The following is an 18,777-nucleotide window of genomic DNA, read 5'->3' as shown; positions in this document are numbered from 1 at the left end:
TCTGGTTGAGAGATAAAAGCATCCTGTCACAAGGCCACTGTTGGCTTTCTGGGAGATTCCAGTGAGGTTAGAGCTCTGCTGAACTGAGGAGCCAGAATGAGTGGAGTTGCTTTGTTTCTAAAACACCACCAACAGGAGAGTGCAAGGTTGGAACTTTCAAATTTTTCTGTAAATCCATGAGACCATCAATATCCATTTAAAGTATTTATTAAATCAGCATTCTTGATTTCAGATTGTGAGTCCAATCAACACACACTCAAGCTCATGTCACCTCTCTCTGAACTGACTGAAATGGCTCTCTCTCTCTCCACTCTCTCTCTCTCTCTCTCTCTCTCTCTCTCTCTCTCTCTCTCTCTCTCTCTCTCTCTCTCTCTCTCTCACACACACACACACAGACAGACAGACAGGTGGAGACAGACATGCAGACAGTCAGGCAGTTGGCTCTCTAGGATACATTCAGGCTGAATTAGCACAAGCAGCTGTTCTAAACCTAGAAAATCATCCCAACATATATGACATCATGTGACAGCATAGGAGGAATAGACGTTGTACCCCTCTTGGGACATCAAGCAAAGTAATAAAAATAGATAATAAAAGTATTATGTAAAACAAAAAAAATAATTTCAGGAAAAACAGATATGCCAGGTGATATATTAGTGATCAAAGTCAAGGTTAGAAATAAACTGAGTCTTGTATAGGGTACATCTTGGATTATAGTGTGTGCGTGTGTGTGTGCGCGCGCGCGCGCCTGCGTGCTTGAGTGTGTGACCGGCAAGTATGTATAGAAGAAAAGATCATGCTAAGAAGTTAGCAATAACCTAATGGGGAGCAGTGTTGAAAGTTAAAGTAAGCACCCACAGCACTAAGTTTCCGGAAGGACTGACAGTCTTGGGTTGACCGGCTCTCTGCATCGCTCGGTATTCAGTATTAGAGCTATGCAAACAATTGGAGTTCAGTAACCACTCATTGAACGAAGAAGACATTTGATAAACATCAAATACGTTATAACTAGTTGACCAACCAACAAGGAAATTAACTCAGGGAACTTGCCAATGGGTATTAAAATATATGAATATAAAATATTATCAAAATGAAATTGTTTGTTACAATGACAAAAAGTGCTTCTTACTTCTTAATCTTCCATATTAAGAGATAATGGCATTATATGTTGGCACTACTCCATCCGAAGGTTAATAAAAATTTATAAAATTATCTACATGTAGCCTTCAAGGATTACCTTTGTTACAAAAGAACTCCACTTCTTCACAACTCAGATTTTCTGACTCGAAGCCTGTGGGGAAGCTTTCCTCCAATGGAAAGTCTCCTTTCGCGATGACGTCAGCCTCCTCTACGGGACACTCTTCTTCCTCATCTTCGATGGCATCTTCCAGCGGCCCTTGAAAAAGAATCAGGGACACTGTACCGAACACATTCTAGGAAGGTAATGAAATAAAAATCCTTTAAGCGGAGTAGTTTTGATTACCGAGGTGAGGAAAGAGAATTACAGGAAGTCATCCCAAGAATACTCACACAGGCTAACGCCATGGAAGAAACAGTGGGTAAGGTTATATGGAAAGTGAACACGCTCAATATATAACAAGCAATTGTATGGAAACTTACAAAATAAGTAAATTTTATAATGTTCGAAAAGGAAAGAAAGACTACATCCGTTGAGATGGCAAAGGAAGCCAGTGCCGGAGGAGATTACATACAAAGTAAATTCAGTCTCCATTCCCCGCTCCCCGAGTACTGAGCCCTACATACACACACAGACACACACACACAAACACACACACACACACACAAACACACACACACACACACACACAGACACACACACACACACACACACACACACACACACACACACAGAGACACACACACACACACACACACACACACACACACACACACACACACACACACACACACACACACACACACACACACACACACACACACACACACACACACACACACAAACACACACACACACACACACACACACACACACACACACACACACACAGACACACACACACACACACACACACACACACACACACACACACACACACACACACACACACAGACACACACACACACACAGACACACACACAGACACAGACACACACACACACACACACACACACACACACACACACACACACACACACACACAGTCTCTGTCTTGAGCAAACCTTAGCACATTTTGCTCGTCTGTTAGAATGAACAGTCTGGTAAAGAGCACACGTCTCTCTTACACTGCTGAACAATTTTACCTGCGATTTTAATAAAGATTTACAGTAATTGAATGCATTTTAATTGAAACGAGATTTTAATAAAGTCTATACTTTTAAAAATCCATCTTAAGAGTGGATTTCAAGAAAAGATTTCATTATACGTGTTTGAGGCTTGAAGAAAAATTACATATTTCTCTCCCTGATGAAAGCATAACCCTATTCACAATTAATTGAATTTTTTCTGAAATGAAAAGTAGTTTTCTAATGAAAAAATGTAATTTGTATTTATGTGATACTTTTTCAGCAATAAAAATACACCTTCCTTGGAGAGAATGAGAGTGAGGTAGACGACATTAACGGACCTATTTTACTGAAAGGAAATGGGGCGGGCGGGCAAGGGGCTGCAGTTGTTCAGAGACTCTCAAACGATGACAGGGATCTCCATGTTGTTAAAGAATAAATGTAGCTAACTCGCTTCACTAAGTCGAAGCCTGCATTTTCTCCTAAAGACATAATATGGCATTTTTATCTGTAGAACACAATTATGGTAATCTGCACTAATTGTCAGTCTGTCACTGGTCTTGACAGGGAAAATACTTCTAGGATTAAGTTTTTACCCTTTTCTCTGTCTTTGTCTCTGTCTCTGTCTCTCCATCTCTCTACGCCTTTCTCTCTCTCTCTCTCTCTCTCTCTCTCTCTCTCTCTCTCTCTCTCTCTCTTTCTCTCTCTCTCTGTGTGTGTGTATGTTTATGTGTGTCTCCTTTCTCTCACTCAATCTCTGTTTTTACAAATATAATATCAAGCTTTTATGGTCAAAGGAGAAATATTATAAATGCTTTAAAATGCTTCAATATTATTATTTCATATCTGAGTAGGCAACATACCTATATCCAGTGGTGTGTGTAGGATTGTCACCCAAGTGAATGTCCTCAGGACTGAACTGGCGCACAACATTTATATGGATAGAATTCGTTACATGCTTTTAAATTAAGGGACATCCAAGCCAAACTTTTCCTTTACAATTTATTTTCCCTTAATTCAAAACAAGAAATGTTCACTTTAAATACTGTGGTAACTGTAACACTTCTTACAGTTAAATTTAAGAATCAAAAAAAAATAGATAAATTCATGGATCTCATGTTAGTTTTATTCTGTCATTAATAACTTCAAGTTTACCACCGATATCTTCCTATAGTTATGTCAAATAAGGAAATGGGCACACCATCTATAAGTAACAGCAAGATAACACTATCCTGCTGACATATAGGTACTTTGAACATACATTAAGACACTTATTAATGACTTATCTAGCGAAGACACTAATGATGACCTTTCTTTCTTTGTATTTGTCTAAAATATTTGATTTAATGTTTGGTAAAAAGGAAACCTAAAATAAATTTCATTTTCCTTTGATGGGGGTGTACCAATATGCTTCCTGGAGTCTGGGGTGTTAGGTACGAGGGTTTTCACTGCTGTATCCATTTTACAGTCTGGAAAGTAAGGCTAAGCAAAACAGCTAGCAGAACAAGGTGAGACCACTGAGTGAAGCTGCTGCTTTGTAAAGTGCAGTATTTTGAACATCTTTTTTTTTCTTCAAACATCATGCCTTACTGTGTAAATTAGTGTATGCTAGTTATACACATTTCCTCCCAGACACAAACGTGTAAAATACAAGTAACACACAAAGACCAAAGTGTTAGCCAGTTGTTACTCCGTATTCCCCTAATTATTTTTTCATAGGCATATAACAAGTTAACTTCAGAGCATGTGTCTTGAGCTTTTGACTAAAAAGTCAACCGAAGTATCTGTTCCCCCTCACGTAAAATCAGGATAATATCTTTGTAGATGGCAAAATAAAGCATCTGGTTGTCCATACTTTATGCAATTCGTGTGGGATCAATATGTGAAATAACTGGTTTAATATACATTGCAACAGAAATGACATTATTTAATACTTTGGAGGTTAGATTCTTCTTTGAAAATATATACCCATAATTTTGCTTACAAAAATAAATTCCAAGCATGTAATAAATATGTGAATAGTTCATGTGCATGGTATGAAAATCATAAAATCTCTCACACCTAGAGAACATGCTTGCATATGTATTATAAAAATAAAATTAACTATATATGCATTCTTTTTAAAAATTGAATCAGAAATAATGAAATTTTTGCAAGATCTTTTATGAAAGATAATGTTGCTGAATAGTTAAGAAGGAATAGTAAGTTGGCTCCAGTTCTATATTAAATTCGATAGTTGTATTAGAATATCACTCATGCTACCATTTGGAAGGTAAGTAACACTGAAACACAGATTGTGCTCAGTAAACCTCACACCAAACTAATGTGCTATTAATCTTAAATAGGCTCACAGTTTTGAAATGAACATTTCATTTTTATTTCTCAGTTTATGAAAAAGTTATCACTGATAGGTTTATTGCATATCTGAAGATTGAAAAGCACATTTAAGTGTTGTTTTGTGAGTCCAAGAATGTAAAGGAGCATTTGTGTTCACACAAAGCCTACGTGTAAAGCTCAAGCATGTTTTAGCTCATTTGTTCCAAAGGCATGGAAATCCGTTGTCAATATTTAAAATAAGGTATAAGATGATGATTAAATGGTCAGCTTGCATTCTTCCCAAAGTATGTGTCAGCTTTGCATAATTTACTATATTTTTTTTTTTTTTTTTTTTCCGGAGTTGGGGATCGAACCCAGGGCCTTGCGCTTCCTAGGCAAGCGCTCTACCACTGAGCTAAAACGTGAAATTACTAGCCACTTCTTTGGCAACATCAAGTCAGATGGCAAGACAGAGGTTTTTCTTGAAATGTATAGTATTTCTGGCTTAAGATGGGATCTCTTTCCTTTCCCTACTGCCTGTTCCTTTAATAGGAAGCATCACTGATAATCGGTGGCCGCAAACTAGCATGTTAAAGGAGTAAGTAAGAGACACTTGAAGCTCAAGTGTAATTAATAGCACCAGGGAAGGAAGGAGGAAGAGAGGGACCTCCTGGGTACGGATTAGTGGGCACAGAGTCCACTTCAGGAAAATCACCACATGTAATTTGACACAAATAATATCTCCCCAGAAAAGGCTCACAACCAAGGTCCATGTGCCCTCATGGAGAAAATTGCTTCTGATTGAGGCCACTTGGCAGGCAAGTGTGAGGAAATCTGAATTTCAGCTCTCCAATTGTGTCTGATTTATAGATATTCAAACACTCTTGCCACAATTAATAGTCTTGGTGTTCATAAACGTCAACAATGACCACATTTTTAAATGCTAACATCTTATACCTCTGTATCCAAAGACTATGGCTCTCACAGTACTAAAGGTACGGTCCACGGTGCAACTCATTGTCTCTGAGCAGAAATGAGTGAACCTTGGTGCAGGGTATTTGATCCGCTGTTAGCAGAGAAACAACTGCATGCTCGGGCACATGTGAATTGGCCGTAGCTACCTTTGTGTTCTAGGAACGAGACTGACAGAAGGAAAGGTGAAGTAAATTCACAGCACCCAGCGGTACTGATCAGCAGCCCTGTGAGTTGCTTGTGTGAAGCCCAGACTTCTGTGTGGAATGATTTGAATGGCCTAAGTGGATAAACACACACAGTGGTAACGTCATTCTGCCCTATACAGGGGCGTGACCATCGTCCTTGAATGGAATGAAAATAGTGAACTGTGCTTGCATGGCTGTGAAGCAGTTAGGGGAGAGTTAATCTTCTCGATGAAGGAATTTTTGAGAAACTGTTGCCAAAATTTCAGGGGGCTAATGCAATCCCCCAAGTATGTCCATGGTAACTGAATTAAGAGGAAGGAGTAGACGCAGAAAATTTGCAGGTAATATACAAGGACATGCAAAAATACAGAAAGATTAGAATTTGCAGCAGCGGGAGGCATCGTAAGAAAGCAGTGACCAATGCAGTACCTTCAAAACCAAACACACGTGTCTTTCAACACACATTGTTTTGCTGTATAGCTTCAGCCTTGGCAGCCTACCATAAACAACGCAGCCCTCGTCTACAGGCCAGAAAAGTCTCCGTTTAGATAATGTTTCAGAATAAGGGCACCCACAAAATGAATTTATTTCTGCAGAAATTAACACACAGTGCTGCAAATGGAGACGAAAAAGAAATGACAATTTCTATGGCTTAAATGCAATATCCCCTGTAGGAAATCTTTCCCCTTAAGCACTCATTGGCCTTAGTTCATCATATCTTAGCTTGGCTTGCATTTGCATGCATTGCGATTAAAACAAGACGCCGTCAAAGGGGAACTACGGAGAACATTCGATCTCTCACACACATTAATATTCCAAGCATTCTATAGGCTGCACAAGGCTAGCCACCTAGCAAAATGAGATTGTTTCAGAGTAGTGGGCAGCCTTGATTACAGCTGACAGGTAGGGGGAAAGTCACATTAAAATATTATCACTCCCAATAATTACAATAATCCATCACAGTGTGCTCAGAAATTCTGTTCCTTGAGTTTTTCCCTGAAAACCACAAATACTCTAGACCTTTTAATTCCAATTTTTAAAATGCAGGGTGCTTTTCACTCCATTAGTATAAGGCAGTATTATTAATGTTAAAAATTTGAAACGTCACCACAAACTTTGTCACTTTGAGCACACACAGAGCAAGGCATCCACACAAACGGATTACATATTTCAGAATGATAACAAATTAAGGATTTTGAAAACAGTGAGACTTTGTCCAAATTGCTAACTTCTGTGTTATGCCTCCTATAAAGGTCCTTGGAACAGATGTATTCAGACAAAGGAGAAAGAAGATGCACAAATATGCATGCAGGAGCACTCATGCACACACACACACACACACACACACACACACACACACACACACACGAGGGAGAGAGAGAGAGAGATCAATAGGGGCCTCCAAAAAATCATACTGAAGACAACATATAACTTGCTTGAATCACCACATTGCAACTGAACTACATTTGCCCAGCGGTAGTATCATTAAAGTTATAAACATATAAAAGAGAAAGGAACAAATTCAGAATCACATTTATAATGTAATATACAACATGTTAAACCTCCACACTCCCATTAATATGTGAAAGTTAAAATGAAACTTTTCATTTTAAACTAATTTACATTTTTCTGTATGTGATGAAATGAATCAGTGGATTCCTATTAGATATCTTGGTTTCTAACTACCTGTATCTTACCTTCAACTTCTTCGCTCATTTCAAGCTATTCTTTATACCATACAAAATATAAAGCCATTTATATAAGTTATATTATATATACATATATAGATATATACATATATGTTTTTAAAGCAGATATTTTCCTTATTTAACGAGGGATGTATTTCTGTGGCTCTCAGCAGCTCACCTCAGAGTTTTCAGCTGTTACATTCAGACATCCATATGAATCATCATTATCCTGTGGGCACATTGCAAAATGCCTCATACTCAGTTCCTATTACATTTGTCTCATGCATATCCCACAGAGTCATTTAATGAGAAGGGACAGGAAAGAGGAATGCTCTTTGGACAGTGCAGATCCATACTAGCTCACGTAATTGAGCTTAACAGCAAAAATAAAACCTTATTTCTGCAGTCTAAAAAAAAATAGTACTTTGGGAAAAGACGCTGTATCTGCAGTCACACACATCCAACAATGGTGGCATCAGGGGATCTGGTAGAAAAGAAACAGTTTTATTAATTTTTCTTCTTATCTACCAGAAGAATGTTGATTTTTTTTCCCATTTACGTTTGTTGCCTGCAGGTAGCAGACCAGAGAATCATATAGTTGAAATTCTTCTTTTTCATTAATTTCTTGCCATGTGTTATTTCTTATATATAATTGATTTGGGGCTTTGCTCATAGCTGTACATGGGGATTTTTTTTTCTTTCTAAATATATCTGTACCAACTGCTGTCTTTCAATCAAAAAGTTTCAGGAAATTACCTGAGTTTTGTTAAGTTTGTTAAAAATGAGATCTTTGGATATTTAAATTGAATTTTGAAATGTTAATGCAAAAAGACGTTAGAGAATTTCTGATGGAAATTTCCCTTTGACCATACAGCACTTGGAAATGAAGGCGGAGAGGGTCAAGTCTTATTTAAATTGTTTCTTTGAGGGAAAGTGTTCTTTTTATCTTAAATAAACAGAATAAATTTTGCTATAATATCTGTACCCATTTTTATAGAAGATGCTATTAACAATTTGATAGCTCAACTCGAAAACAACTCAACTGTTATATGTTTGTTTTTTCCTGAAATGCCTGCTTTGGAACATTCAAACATTCAGTTACTAACTTAATAATAGTATCAAAATATATTTTTTAGAATATACCCAAACTCTGCACATCACATTGATCTTATCTGGTAAATTCAGTACTGATATCGAAGAAGAAATAAGGTCACAGAAGAAATAGAGACAACATGTAAACTGGAGTCCTTAATGACTAAATAACTCCAGGAAAGTAACTCAGGGATCTCGGAAATTCACTTCATTAGCAAAAACCTGTGCACTGACCCAGCAAGTTAGTGACAGGAGCAGTATTGAAATTCAAATATTTTTTTTAATCAGGTCTTAGTCCAGAGCCTCATAGAGCGATTCCCAACATGCTAAAGATGGTAAGTCTTATCTTGAAAATATGGCAGTATGATTTTACCAAATCAGTCCTCTCCCTTTTATGCAGAAGCTACATTTCAAGATTGACATTGTTGGATTCCTAAGTATCAATCCTCAAATACATACATGCATGCATACATACATACATACACACATACATACATACATACCATATCTATGTAGTTTATCCTAACATACACACCCATGTTAAAGATTACATAATTCATTTTGTAAACACTATAACTAAATTTATAAAGCCTGCATAAGACATTAATGACAACAAATGAGCCTGATGTCTGAAATGTTGTTATTTCAATACTTAGAAAGTAGATTGGGACTTCAAGGTCAGTCTGGTCTATTAAACAAGATCTCATTTCAAAAAAGATAACTTAACTATAAAATAGGATAATTATAATAACATACTATAACAGAGTTGCTTGGTTTGGAGGGATTTGGTGATTTTGGTTTTTACTTTCTGTTTGTTTTGCTTTGTGTGGCAAGTATGTTGGTGTGTGTGTGTGTGTGTGTGTGTGTGTGTGTGTGTGTGTGCGCTGTATTTGCGTGTGTGGTATGTGTCTGGTGTGTATGTGCACTTGTATGTGATATGTCCAGGTGTGTTTGTGTGTATATGGTATTCTTAGGGTATATTTGTGTGTGTGTGTGTGTGTGTGTGTGTGTGTGTGTGTGTGTGTGTTATATTTGTTGGGTATATAATGTATGTGTATTTGTGATGTGTATGATGTACATGTATTTGTGGTGTGTGATATGGTATGTACAGGGGTGTGAATATGTATATATTTTTGTGTTTATGTGTATGCATTTGCAGTGTATATGTTTGTGTGTTCTATATATTGGTGTCTTTGTGTGTATATGGTATGTTTAGGTGTGTGTATGTGTGTGTGTGTGTGTGTGTGTGTGTGTGTGTGTGTGTGTGTGTGTGTGAAAACCTGTGTATGTAAGTGTGCATTTTGAGGGATGAAGCCAAGGGTCTCCAGCATGCTTGGCAGGTGTTCCACCTCTGAGCTGCATCCCATCCCTGGAGTTCTCATATAATGTTTTACAGCCCCAGGATGGTAATGAGGCCTTCTCTTCATGAGATTATCAGGCACTTACTCACACATGCGTTATTCATTTCACCAGTACATATCCAGGGTACCAAAAATGGCAGAGATATATTCTGTACTGAGATCACAGCAAGATGCACAACGAAAGGACCCTACCCTAAAGGAAGAGAATAACCTTCACTCAGAAGACAAACTTATGCACGCAAGGCATGAGACTGAATGGAACAGAACAAACCCCTCCAATTTAGTGTGAATGGAAAAGCAGAAAGAGGTTCTTGTATAACACACTGAATTATGTGCGTTTAAGCATTTTCTTATCTTCTCTGTTATAATTCTACCCTAGTCACATTTGCAGCTGGAAGCAGCATGTTTGGAACTTTGCATTGAGTCTGAATGCCTTAAATGCCCATTCAACTAATGATTTCTCAGTTGAATTTAATTGTAATACAATTGAAAATCAAATTGTAAAGTGATAGCACTGGAGATGTAGGAAATGAGTATAAATGCCTTGCATTAGACTTCGAACAGAGGGCTCAAACATGCATGGATCTAAGCGCATCATTTATAGTATTATTATCATTATTAGCAGTACTATTATTATTATTATATTATTATTATTATTATTATCATTAAAGTTGGACTGAATCATTCCACTGGACAGGATGCAACTCATTGTTCTTTTCTTTTCACTTCTCTCTCAACCTGACAGAACCTCTCTGGAGTGCGTGAACTCAGGAACCATGGGATAGTTTTCTAAAAGTAGCAAATGCTTCCATGGAACTTCAGGAGTTACCCATAACATGGAATGCACTGCACTCAACTTTTAACATTATTTACTGGTTGTAAGATGAATAAATTGAGCATTCCCACAAACCCTTTGTACCTATGTGTCTGAAAAATATTTACACATGGATTAATCAAAATTTATAATTTTACATACCTCTTGAAGAAAGCATATACATATTTTCATTAAAAACTTCAAGTCAGCATTAATATACATCTATACTTTTGTAACAAGCAAAATATTGTAACACACATACACACACACACACACACACACACACACACACACACACACACACACACACACCAGTAGATGATACCCTGCATGGTTATACCACAAAGTTAAATCAGTAAAAATAAAAGCAGAAATGAATTTTAAAATTTACTTTGTAACTAAAGACCATGTAGACATAGAGGCTTTAACGCCAGATTAGCATTACATCCTCACTCTTAGTAGAATAAATCAATTAAATTGCACAGGTTGATATTCTTTTTAGTATATATGACAAAATATGTGTATAAAAGAACTGTAAGAAAGGGACATTGGTGGCCAAGTTCATTAAAGACTTCATTATGGCAACATGAACTAAGGATGGCCTTTAAAAAGATCTGCCCAAGATCACACTATCCAGAGTGAGTGAGGTTTTTTTAATGTGTTTAGAAATATGTATGTGAGTGTGTGTGTGTGTGTGTGTGTGTGTGTGTGTGTGTGTGTGTGTGTGTGTGTGTGTGTGTAACAGTAACTATAGAAAAGGAAGGAGGCCTTAAAAATTTGAGAGAGAGAAAAGGGGTTCAGGAGAGGGAAAGGGAAGGGAGAATTGTAATTTCAAAAAATATATACAAAAGATAGGCCATTTATACCTTTAATTTTGAGAAGCAATGTGGGTATGTTTAGAACATAAAATAAAACAGACAGAGAAGAAAAAAAATCAATGAAAATATTTGCATCAGGAATATGGTATATGGTCAACATATAACTTATTTTTCTTAATTTTTGTTTTGCTTCTTGATTAATAAAATTTGAATCGAGCTCGCTTCTCATCTTAACACCTCTTCTGACCGTGTCCTGTTCAAGCAATTCTTTACCTGTGTAATTAGCTACTAATTGAACCTTCTGGTGAAGTTAATAAATTATTAATATATGCAGAAACGATGCCTGAGTTTTGGCTGAATACGTATATGACAGGCAAACCTTGGCTCTCCAAGTGAGACAGGCACACTGGCAGGATTTGCATCACCTAGAAATTTGCAACAGATTCAAACTGATTGTCACATTCCACCCCTCATCTCCTGATTCCAGAACCTTCCAGAGTCATGGACATAAATCTTTTCAGCAAACCATATGGTAAACCTGGTAACTGCTCAAATTTGAGAACTGTGGTTGAATACAAAGACCAGTCAGGAGTTATTGTGTAACAGTCTAAATCATATTATTAACATCATTTGAAATAAACAATAGAATAACTTCACGTGACACAGGCTCCAGCCTCAGCTAGACACTCTTACCATCGTAGCTGAGGCTCTCTCTTCAGACCTCCCTCCCCCTGGGCTTCTAAGGGTTGTGTATGCAGTGAACGGCCAGAGAAGGTTTACTTTCTTAGTGGTAGTGAATCATTCTCTCAGTGGATTCAGAGCCCAGAAAATAGCATCTTTTCAATTAAATCTGTGATGGCATGGGATAGTCTGTAGTCACTTCGGGCTAACCTCTTTTTGCTATTTCTCCCTCAGCTTCAGGAATATGGACAAAGGACGGAGGAGCCATTTTAAAGGAGAACCTTGTACCACTTTCCAACCAACTTTCTTTATATGTATGGCTTTGAAAAGCCCCCTCCACCAAAACAAACAAAATGACAAAAAAAAAAAAAAAGAAAAATGAACAGACAAAAGCACAAAAACAAAACAAAGTAAAGCGACATCAAAACAAACCATACACCAAGGAAAAGCCTAAGTGCTATCAGCATCTCAGAACTTTAAACTACAGCCTGTTGCTTGAGTCTCTCGTAGAATAAGAGCTTCTTAGTGCTAACACCTTCTCATTCTCCTCTTTTGGGGACCTAGCATTGCAGAAGATATGAGGCGTCTGTCACCCTGACAGGCAGAGCTGCTCAGCCAATAAAAGAAGACCTGGGCAGTAAGAAGTCTGGCCAGATTGTACTCACTTTCTCCTGCTCATCATCCATCACTGCGAGCCCTTATCAGAGTCAGGCCCCGGCACAAACCAAGGTAGGCCAGTAGGATTTTAGAAGGCAGCACCAGGGCCAGCTTGCACTGTAGACCCACAGATGAAGCCCACCAAGCTGCGCGCGCGTTGCTGCACTACCCCCTTGGACCAAATATTCAAGGTAAGGCCAAAGACAGAACCAGGTTCCATTTCTCACGAATAAGGTGGCTTCCCAAGCCTGGAATGCTGCCAATTGGCACTGTTTGCACTTGACACTGAAAATGATGATTGATACCCTCTCTAAACCTGCACAGTCATGCACATAGGGCTAGGGGAAAAAAAATCCCTCATGCAGAACAAAACATTGCTGAGGATGCCATGTACTGGCTAGAATATATTTCTATGTACTTCGCCACTTTCACAAGGTTAAGTATTATTTTTTCGAATTTCCTTCCTGGTACATCTCTTTCACGTTTGGAGCATAGAAATAAAACAATAAAACCTTCACTGTATCTCCATCGGAAAGAGCTTAACAAGATAAACGAGGCTGAATGTAGCTAAAATAAAAATCCACATGTCCAATCAGCTCTCATTGTAACACGCCCTGGGACGTGCATCAACAGGACACTTTAGACCAAAGCATTGTGTGCTGTTATTAATGGTTGTAATGGTACTTGGCGTCAGCACGTGAGAACATCTCAAGGGGCCCAGAAAGCACTTGTCCATAAAACCTATCAAGGAACAAGGTTTACTTTATGCCAGCACATTAAAGGGTGTCTGAAGACACCGGGCACTTGAAGAAGCTATAATTTTAAGAGGAGCCTCTGCTCTCTCTCGAGACCTGGAAGAGTAGGCAGAGGACAGGGATAACCAAACCAGCCCACCCACACCATCCAGCAGACACAACCCAGAGGAAGCATCTAAGGACTCTCTTAAAAGAAAAATATCCCTTGCCTTTGCAACAAAGCCTACCCAGAATAAAATCAAGTACCTTTACAGGCAGGAGTTCCAGGGTGAGACAAAGGTGGAGAGCTCTCATAAAGGAACTGTCCAGTGATGGCTCCAAGCACCCCATGTTTGTCTCGTAAACCCCATTCAGCCTCCACACTTTCTATGGACTTCTAACCGAAGCATTCCTTTAGCGTCATGTGTGGAAAGAAAACTGGGCATCTTTCTTTTCAGTTAAATAGAGTTTCATTTCCTCTTTCAGTCTGTAGGCTCAAACAGCGTGCTCACAATGCTCTACTGAAGGCTAGGTAAATTGTAAAGTCCCTGTTTCCAGGATTTCATAACATCTACCTGAATACAACTAGGGAAGTTCATATTAGCAGCCATCCAAACTTAACGCCCTTTTCTCATTTAAACCAATGAAATCATACCACATCCACCAGGTAAAACAGTTCCAGAACATTCATCTACCAGCCATTAATGCATACCATACTGGCAACGAGTTCGGCGGACTCTGCAACCCAAGATCATTGAACTCAGATTGTTCTTAACAGGGTTTCTAAGCTTTGGAATAGATTAGCCTGCACATTGAATGAAGAACAGAGAATTAACTTTCCTGTTTTCTAATATAAAAGGGTGCTTCTAACAGAAGTTGCTGTGTTTCCAAGTTGCTTTTGTTTTGCTTCAGCTGCTGGTTTTCATGTTATTTATTTTCACTCCCTAGAGCCAGACCCATGTAAGTTCTACAAAGCAAACACATTGGTGTTCCTTAAGCATTGCTAATCTCTTCCTAGCTTGGATTTTATTTTCCTGTCATTGTTTGAAAAGCCATTACTTCAGCCCTTATTCTTTGAATTCATATATTTAAAGCATTTTACTCTTGGTCTTTAAAAATATAGGCAAGAAAATCCTAATGCAAATGCAAAATAAATTAGTGGTCCCTACTCACTGTTAGCTACTGACCCCTCTGTAGATGTGAGCTCATGCTTTTTGACTTCAAAAACTATGTTTCCCATCGCCCAGCACCATACAATGCTACATCACCCTCTCTTATCCAGCATTCTACCATGGAATCAGTCTAATATTTGATCAACTATCAGTGGAGGATGGGAAAGGTTTGGAGAAGCCTGGCTCCCTCCACATTCTTACAGAAACTTCTCATCTGGTACCTAGAGGTGGTCCTCCCCTTATTGACTTTGCCTCCAGGTTTACCTTGCAGTCTTCTACTAAGGACATTAACTTTAGTGTATATTAAGTTCGTGCTATATAGGTCTGATGTAAGAGTGACCTCTTAAGGCCTGTCCGTCAGCTCAAGCAGGTCTATGACAGTCCCCAAGGACAAGTTCTTCTTTATGTGTTCCAGGTCATGCTGACACAGACTCCATGACAGGACACAGAGGTCAGTCAGGTGAACCCGAAGGGATGGAGGAGGAAGCTGACTGAGTTGTACAACAGCACATAAGATTAGGCAAGAGAGGCCGTTATCATCTTGTAAACGCACAAGGTCATTTTGTTTCTTCAGATCTTAGTCTTTCTTTCTGGATCATGCCCTGTCCTACTGTAGGAGGTTGGGTATCCACCGATAAAAATATGACTTATTGCTTCTGTACCATCCTTTCTGTGAAGTTTAACTTCTGCTACTAAAGAGACACACCATCTCAGTGTGGCCCTTGATTTTACACACTGAAAATAAGGATTTTCTGGGTTCCATGTGCAAACGTAGTTCAAGGGGATATTGGGTGGGAATTCTTTTCCCCCAGCTCTTTGGAGTACATAAAATTTAGGTTGTGGAAAGCATTAACTAGGTGGTTTGGGTTTTTTATAATGTGTGGCCAACTAGAATAGGTTAAAGTGGGAGCTGCCAGAGACAGTGGGGTCCTGTATACCGATCTCTCGCAGAGCTGCTGGTGAGGTGAGGATTCTAAGTGTTCTCAAGTCATCTACATAGATTCCATAAATAGCAACTGAGGCTTTCAGAAGCTCTTTGAAAGACTCGGCATGTAAAAGTGAAGTGAGGTATGATGCATACTTGTGTGCCTGCTGAGGTAAGGGATCACAGCATAGAAGAATCACTCAGCCTAATGGTTATATATGGTTTGTTTCCATTTACTACAACTCAGTGTGATCAGGGTTGCTGTTTACACAGGAAAAATATCAGCCAGTGAAAACTAGACACATACAACATTGTAGAAAGACTTAATAAGAAATCTTTTCTATAGTATTCAAGATCATTGAAAAATAAGACTTTTTGAACAAAAAGGTGGCAGATCACTAACTCAGCCATTAAAATTAAAAAGAGGATTTAGAATTTAGAACAAAGACCTGTGTAGATAATAAACATTCTATAATTGTGTAGCTAATAACATCTAGGACTAGGTATGGAGGCAAACATCAGTAACCCCAGCATTCCTGAGAAAAAGCAGACACATGCAGATTCAAGGCCAGCCCTGTTACATACGGAGACCCTGATTTAACAAAACAAACTCTGTTTCCAGCAGTACAGAGGTGTACTTCTGGAACTGTTTGAGGGAGCATTGACACGAGTCCACTCCTTTGAAATGCCTATCAACTCACTGAAGCAACAGACTGCACAGAGAACACAGAGGAGACTTCTCCAGTCTGGCAGGAGGCCGCTCACGTTCGGTGGATGTAATCACCAGGATCTCTGAGGCCGACTGCCTTAGTTTCTGCTGTTTGAGGTGGAATCTTGGCCCACAGCCAAATCTGCATTTTAGTAATAATTACGAAAGTTCCTTAAAAATGACTGGCATTCTCTAGATGGCAATTTTGGTCTCTGCAAAGTTAGGGAGATCACCAGCTTTTCCTAAGAAGGACGAGTCAGTAAGCACTGTGTAACCCAGGAGCTTCCTGACCCCGTAGTCCCACATCTTTTCTGTTTCTGTCTCAGAAAAGAAGGACCAGGATACAAGAATTCAGGAAGAGATGATCCAGACCCTGAAGTCTATGACATTTCAGTATGTTAAACATATACATATTCTGTATGTATATATTAAATATATTATTATATGTTAATGTTATATACTTATATAGTATATATATAAATTGACACAATATATACATACATATTATACTATATATAGATATGTATACACACATGTATAGTATGTAGCTACCTAGTAGCTTAGTTTGGAAATAAAAGGGAAAGTTAGAGCACAGTACAATGTCCCTACCGTTCTCTCTTCAAAATACTTATTCTATGAAAACACTTTTTTAAAAAGAATTCAGATTGTTAATTTTAAGAAAAATTTAAAAGATATATTTTCAAATAAGCCAAAAATGTTATAAGAAAAAGAAATGATGAAAATTAAAATAAGCAAGTAAAATTATGACAATGAACATCATTTTATCATAGGGAGAAAGTTGATGATGCAGAAAATTTGAATTAATGTGGTTGATGACACACTGTGGGAAATAACTTGAAATGCAGAAAATAACAAAGACATTAAAGGTGAGAAGGGAAGAGTTGGGGACAACATTGGAACAGCTGCAAGCTACAAAAAGTAGGTAAACTCAGCTGTAAGTAAACTAAGGCATGAGCAGTTAGATATGTATAGCAAAAATATATAACGGACATTTATCTCTCTATATATATCCCTTATATTTAAGACGAAAGAAAACAAACAAAATCAGTTCTAAGTTTATTTTTTTTTATTTTCAAACCGTGCAAGTATAGCATTATCTTTGTACCATTAAGTCCATCTTTCTTTTTCTAAAACTACACACGTAAAAGACTACAAAGAAAACAAAAACAAAAAAACCCTGAAACCTTAGAGGAAGGGAGACTGGCCTGGGAAGAGAGAAAGGAGAAGAGACTTAGGCTTATGATACACTTGTAATACTAGCATTCCCTCTGTGGGGAGGTAAAAAAAAGAAAATCCTTGGGCTTCGCTGGTCAATGAGCCTAGTCTACTAATGTGAGCTCAGGGAAAAGAAGAGATCTCATCCAAAAAAGTGCATGTTTCTCGAGAAATAGCAGCTAAGCTGTCCTTTGATCTCCACGCTCATACATCCACCCCATGGGCATTCTCACACATGCACGAAAAACAAAATATAAAAGGCAAAATTGATGTTGAAACTTTGAAAAATAAATGAGAATAGTGCATTGTGAAGATCAATAATGAAAGTTTAAATTGAAATGAAAACAAAAGTTAATCTTTCATTAGATAAATATTTTAAATAATGTAGGTGTTTCCAACTGGGTAAGAATTCATCACTTGACTAAGAAGAAAGAAAATGAAATATAAGAAGGCAAATAATATTAGTGTCAAATAATACCTTTACATAAAGAATATGCAAACAAAAACTTGGTATCTTGATACAAACAATCAGTTACAATACTATTGACTATGCTAACAAACTATTATCACAAGGATAAGAAATAAAGAAAACCTTGATCTCTGTATGCAACATCCACTCCCGCTGAGCTACATGGGCTCTATCATTCTGTTTCTTATAAATAAGTTCTTACAGGAATTCATGAAATATTTATAAACACTGACCACATATTAGCAATTACGAACCTCAGGGGTCCTTAAAGAGAAATTTTAACAACAATGTTTTAATTAAAAATGATATATGATTTTAAATAACAATTCTTTTCTTACAGAACACTTTCTGGTTTTGGCAGTTTGGGGTTTAAATTTTAGCTTTGTCCAGTCTTCTGACTTCACAGCACTTAGGAGAGGGGGAGATGGCTGAGCGGGGAGGACTTCGGACTAAGAGGTCATCCCAGGCACGAAGCCCTCCGCTCAGAACAGCAGATCTGGAGTCCCATGAAAACTATAGATTTGGGGAGATAGAAAAGCTGATATTTTGAACTGTTAATAACTTTGGGCACTTGACCTAGAAAACAGTGAAACAACAACAACAACCAAATACTGTGTTCAGAGAAAAGGAGTAAACACAGACTTTCCCCCAAGGTACACACGTATCTATCATTTATTTAA

At 38.0% G+C, this 18,777-nt stretch overlaps 1 protein-coding gene across 1 annotated transcript in view; it reads right to left on the bottom strand.

Annotated features, from left to right (window-relative positions):
* The window catches only part of LOC116910927 (zinc finger protein ZFPM2-like), a 284,539-nt gene that overhangs the window by 184,652 nt on the left and 81,110 nt on the right, over nucleotides 1–18,777 (bottom strand). Inside the window, exon 2 of the mRNA XM_032914678.1 lies at nucleotides 1,238–1,396. Coding sequence (XP_032770569.1) covers nucleotides 1,238–1,396 — 159 coding nt within the window. The remainder of the gene's footprint in view (nucleotides 1–1,237; nucleotides 1,397–18,777) is intronic.

Source organism: Rattus rattus, chromosome 1 (genome assembly GCF_011064425.1).
Source record: "Rattus rattus isolate New Zealand chromosome 1, Rrattus_CSIRO_v1, whole genome shotgun sequence".
NCBI classification, from domain to species: domain Eukaryota; kingdom Metazoa; phylum Chordata; class Mammalia; order Rodentia; family Muridae; genus Rattus; species Rattus rattus.
The sequence above is the reverse complement of the archived record's forward strand: the minus strand, read 5'-3'. Positions and strand labels throughout refer to the sequence as shown.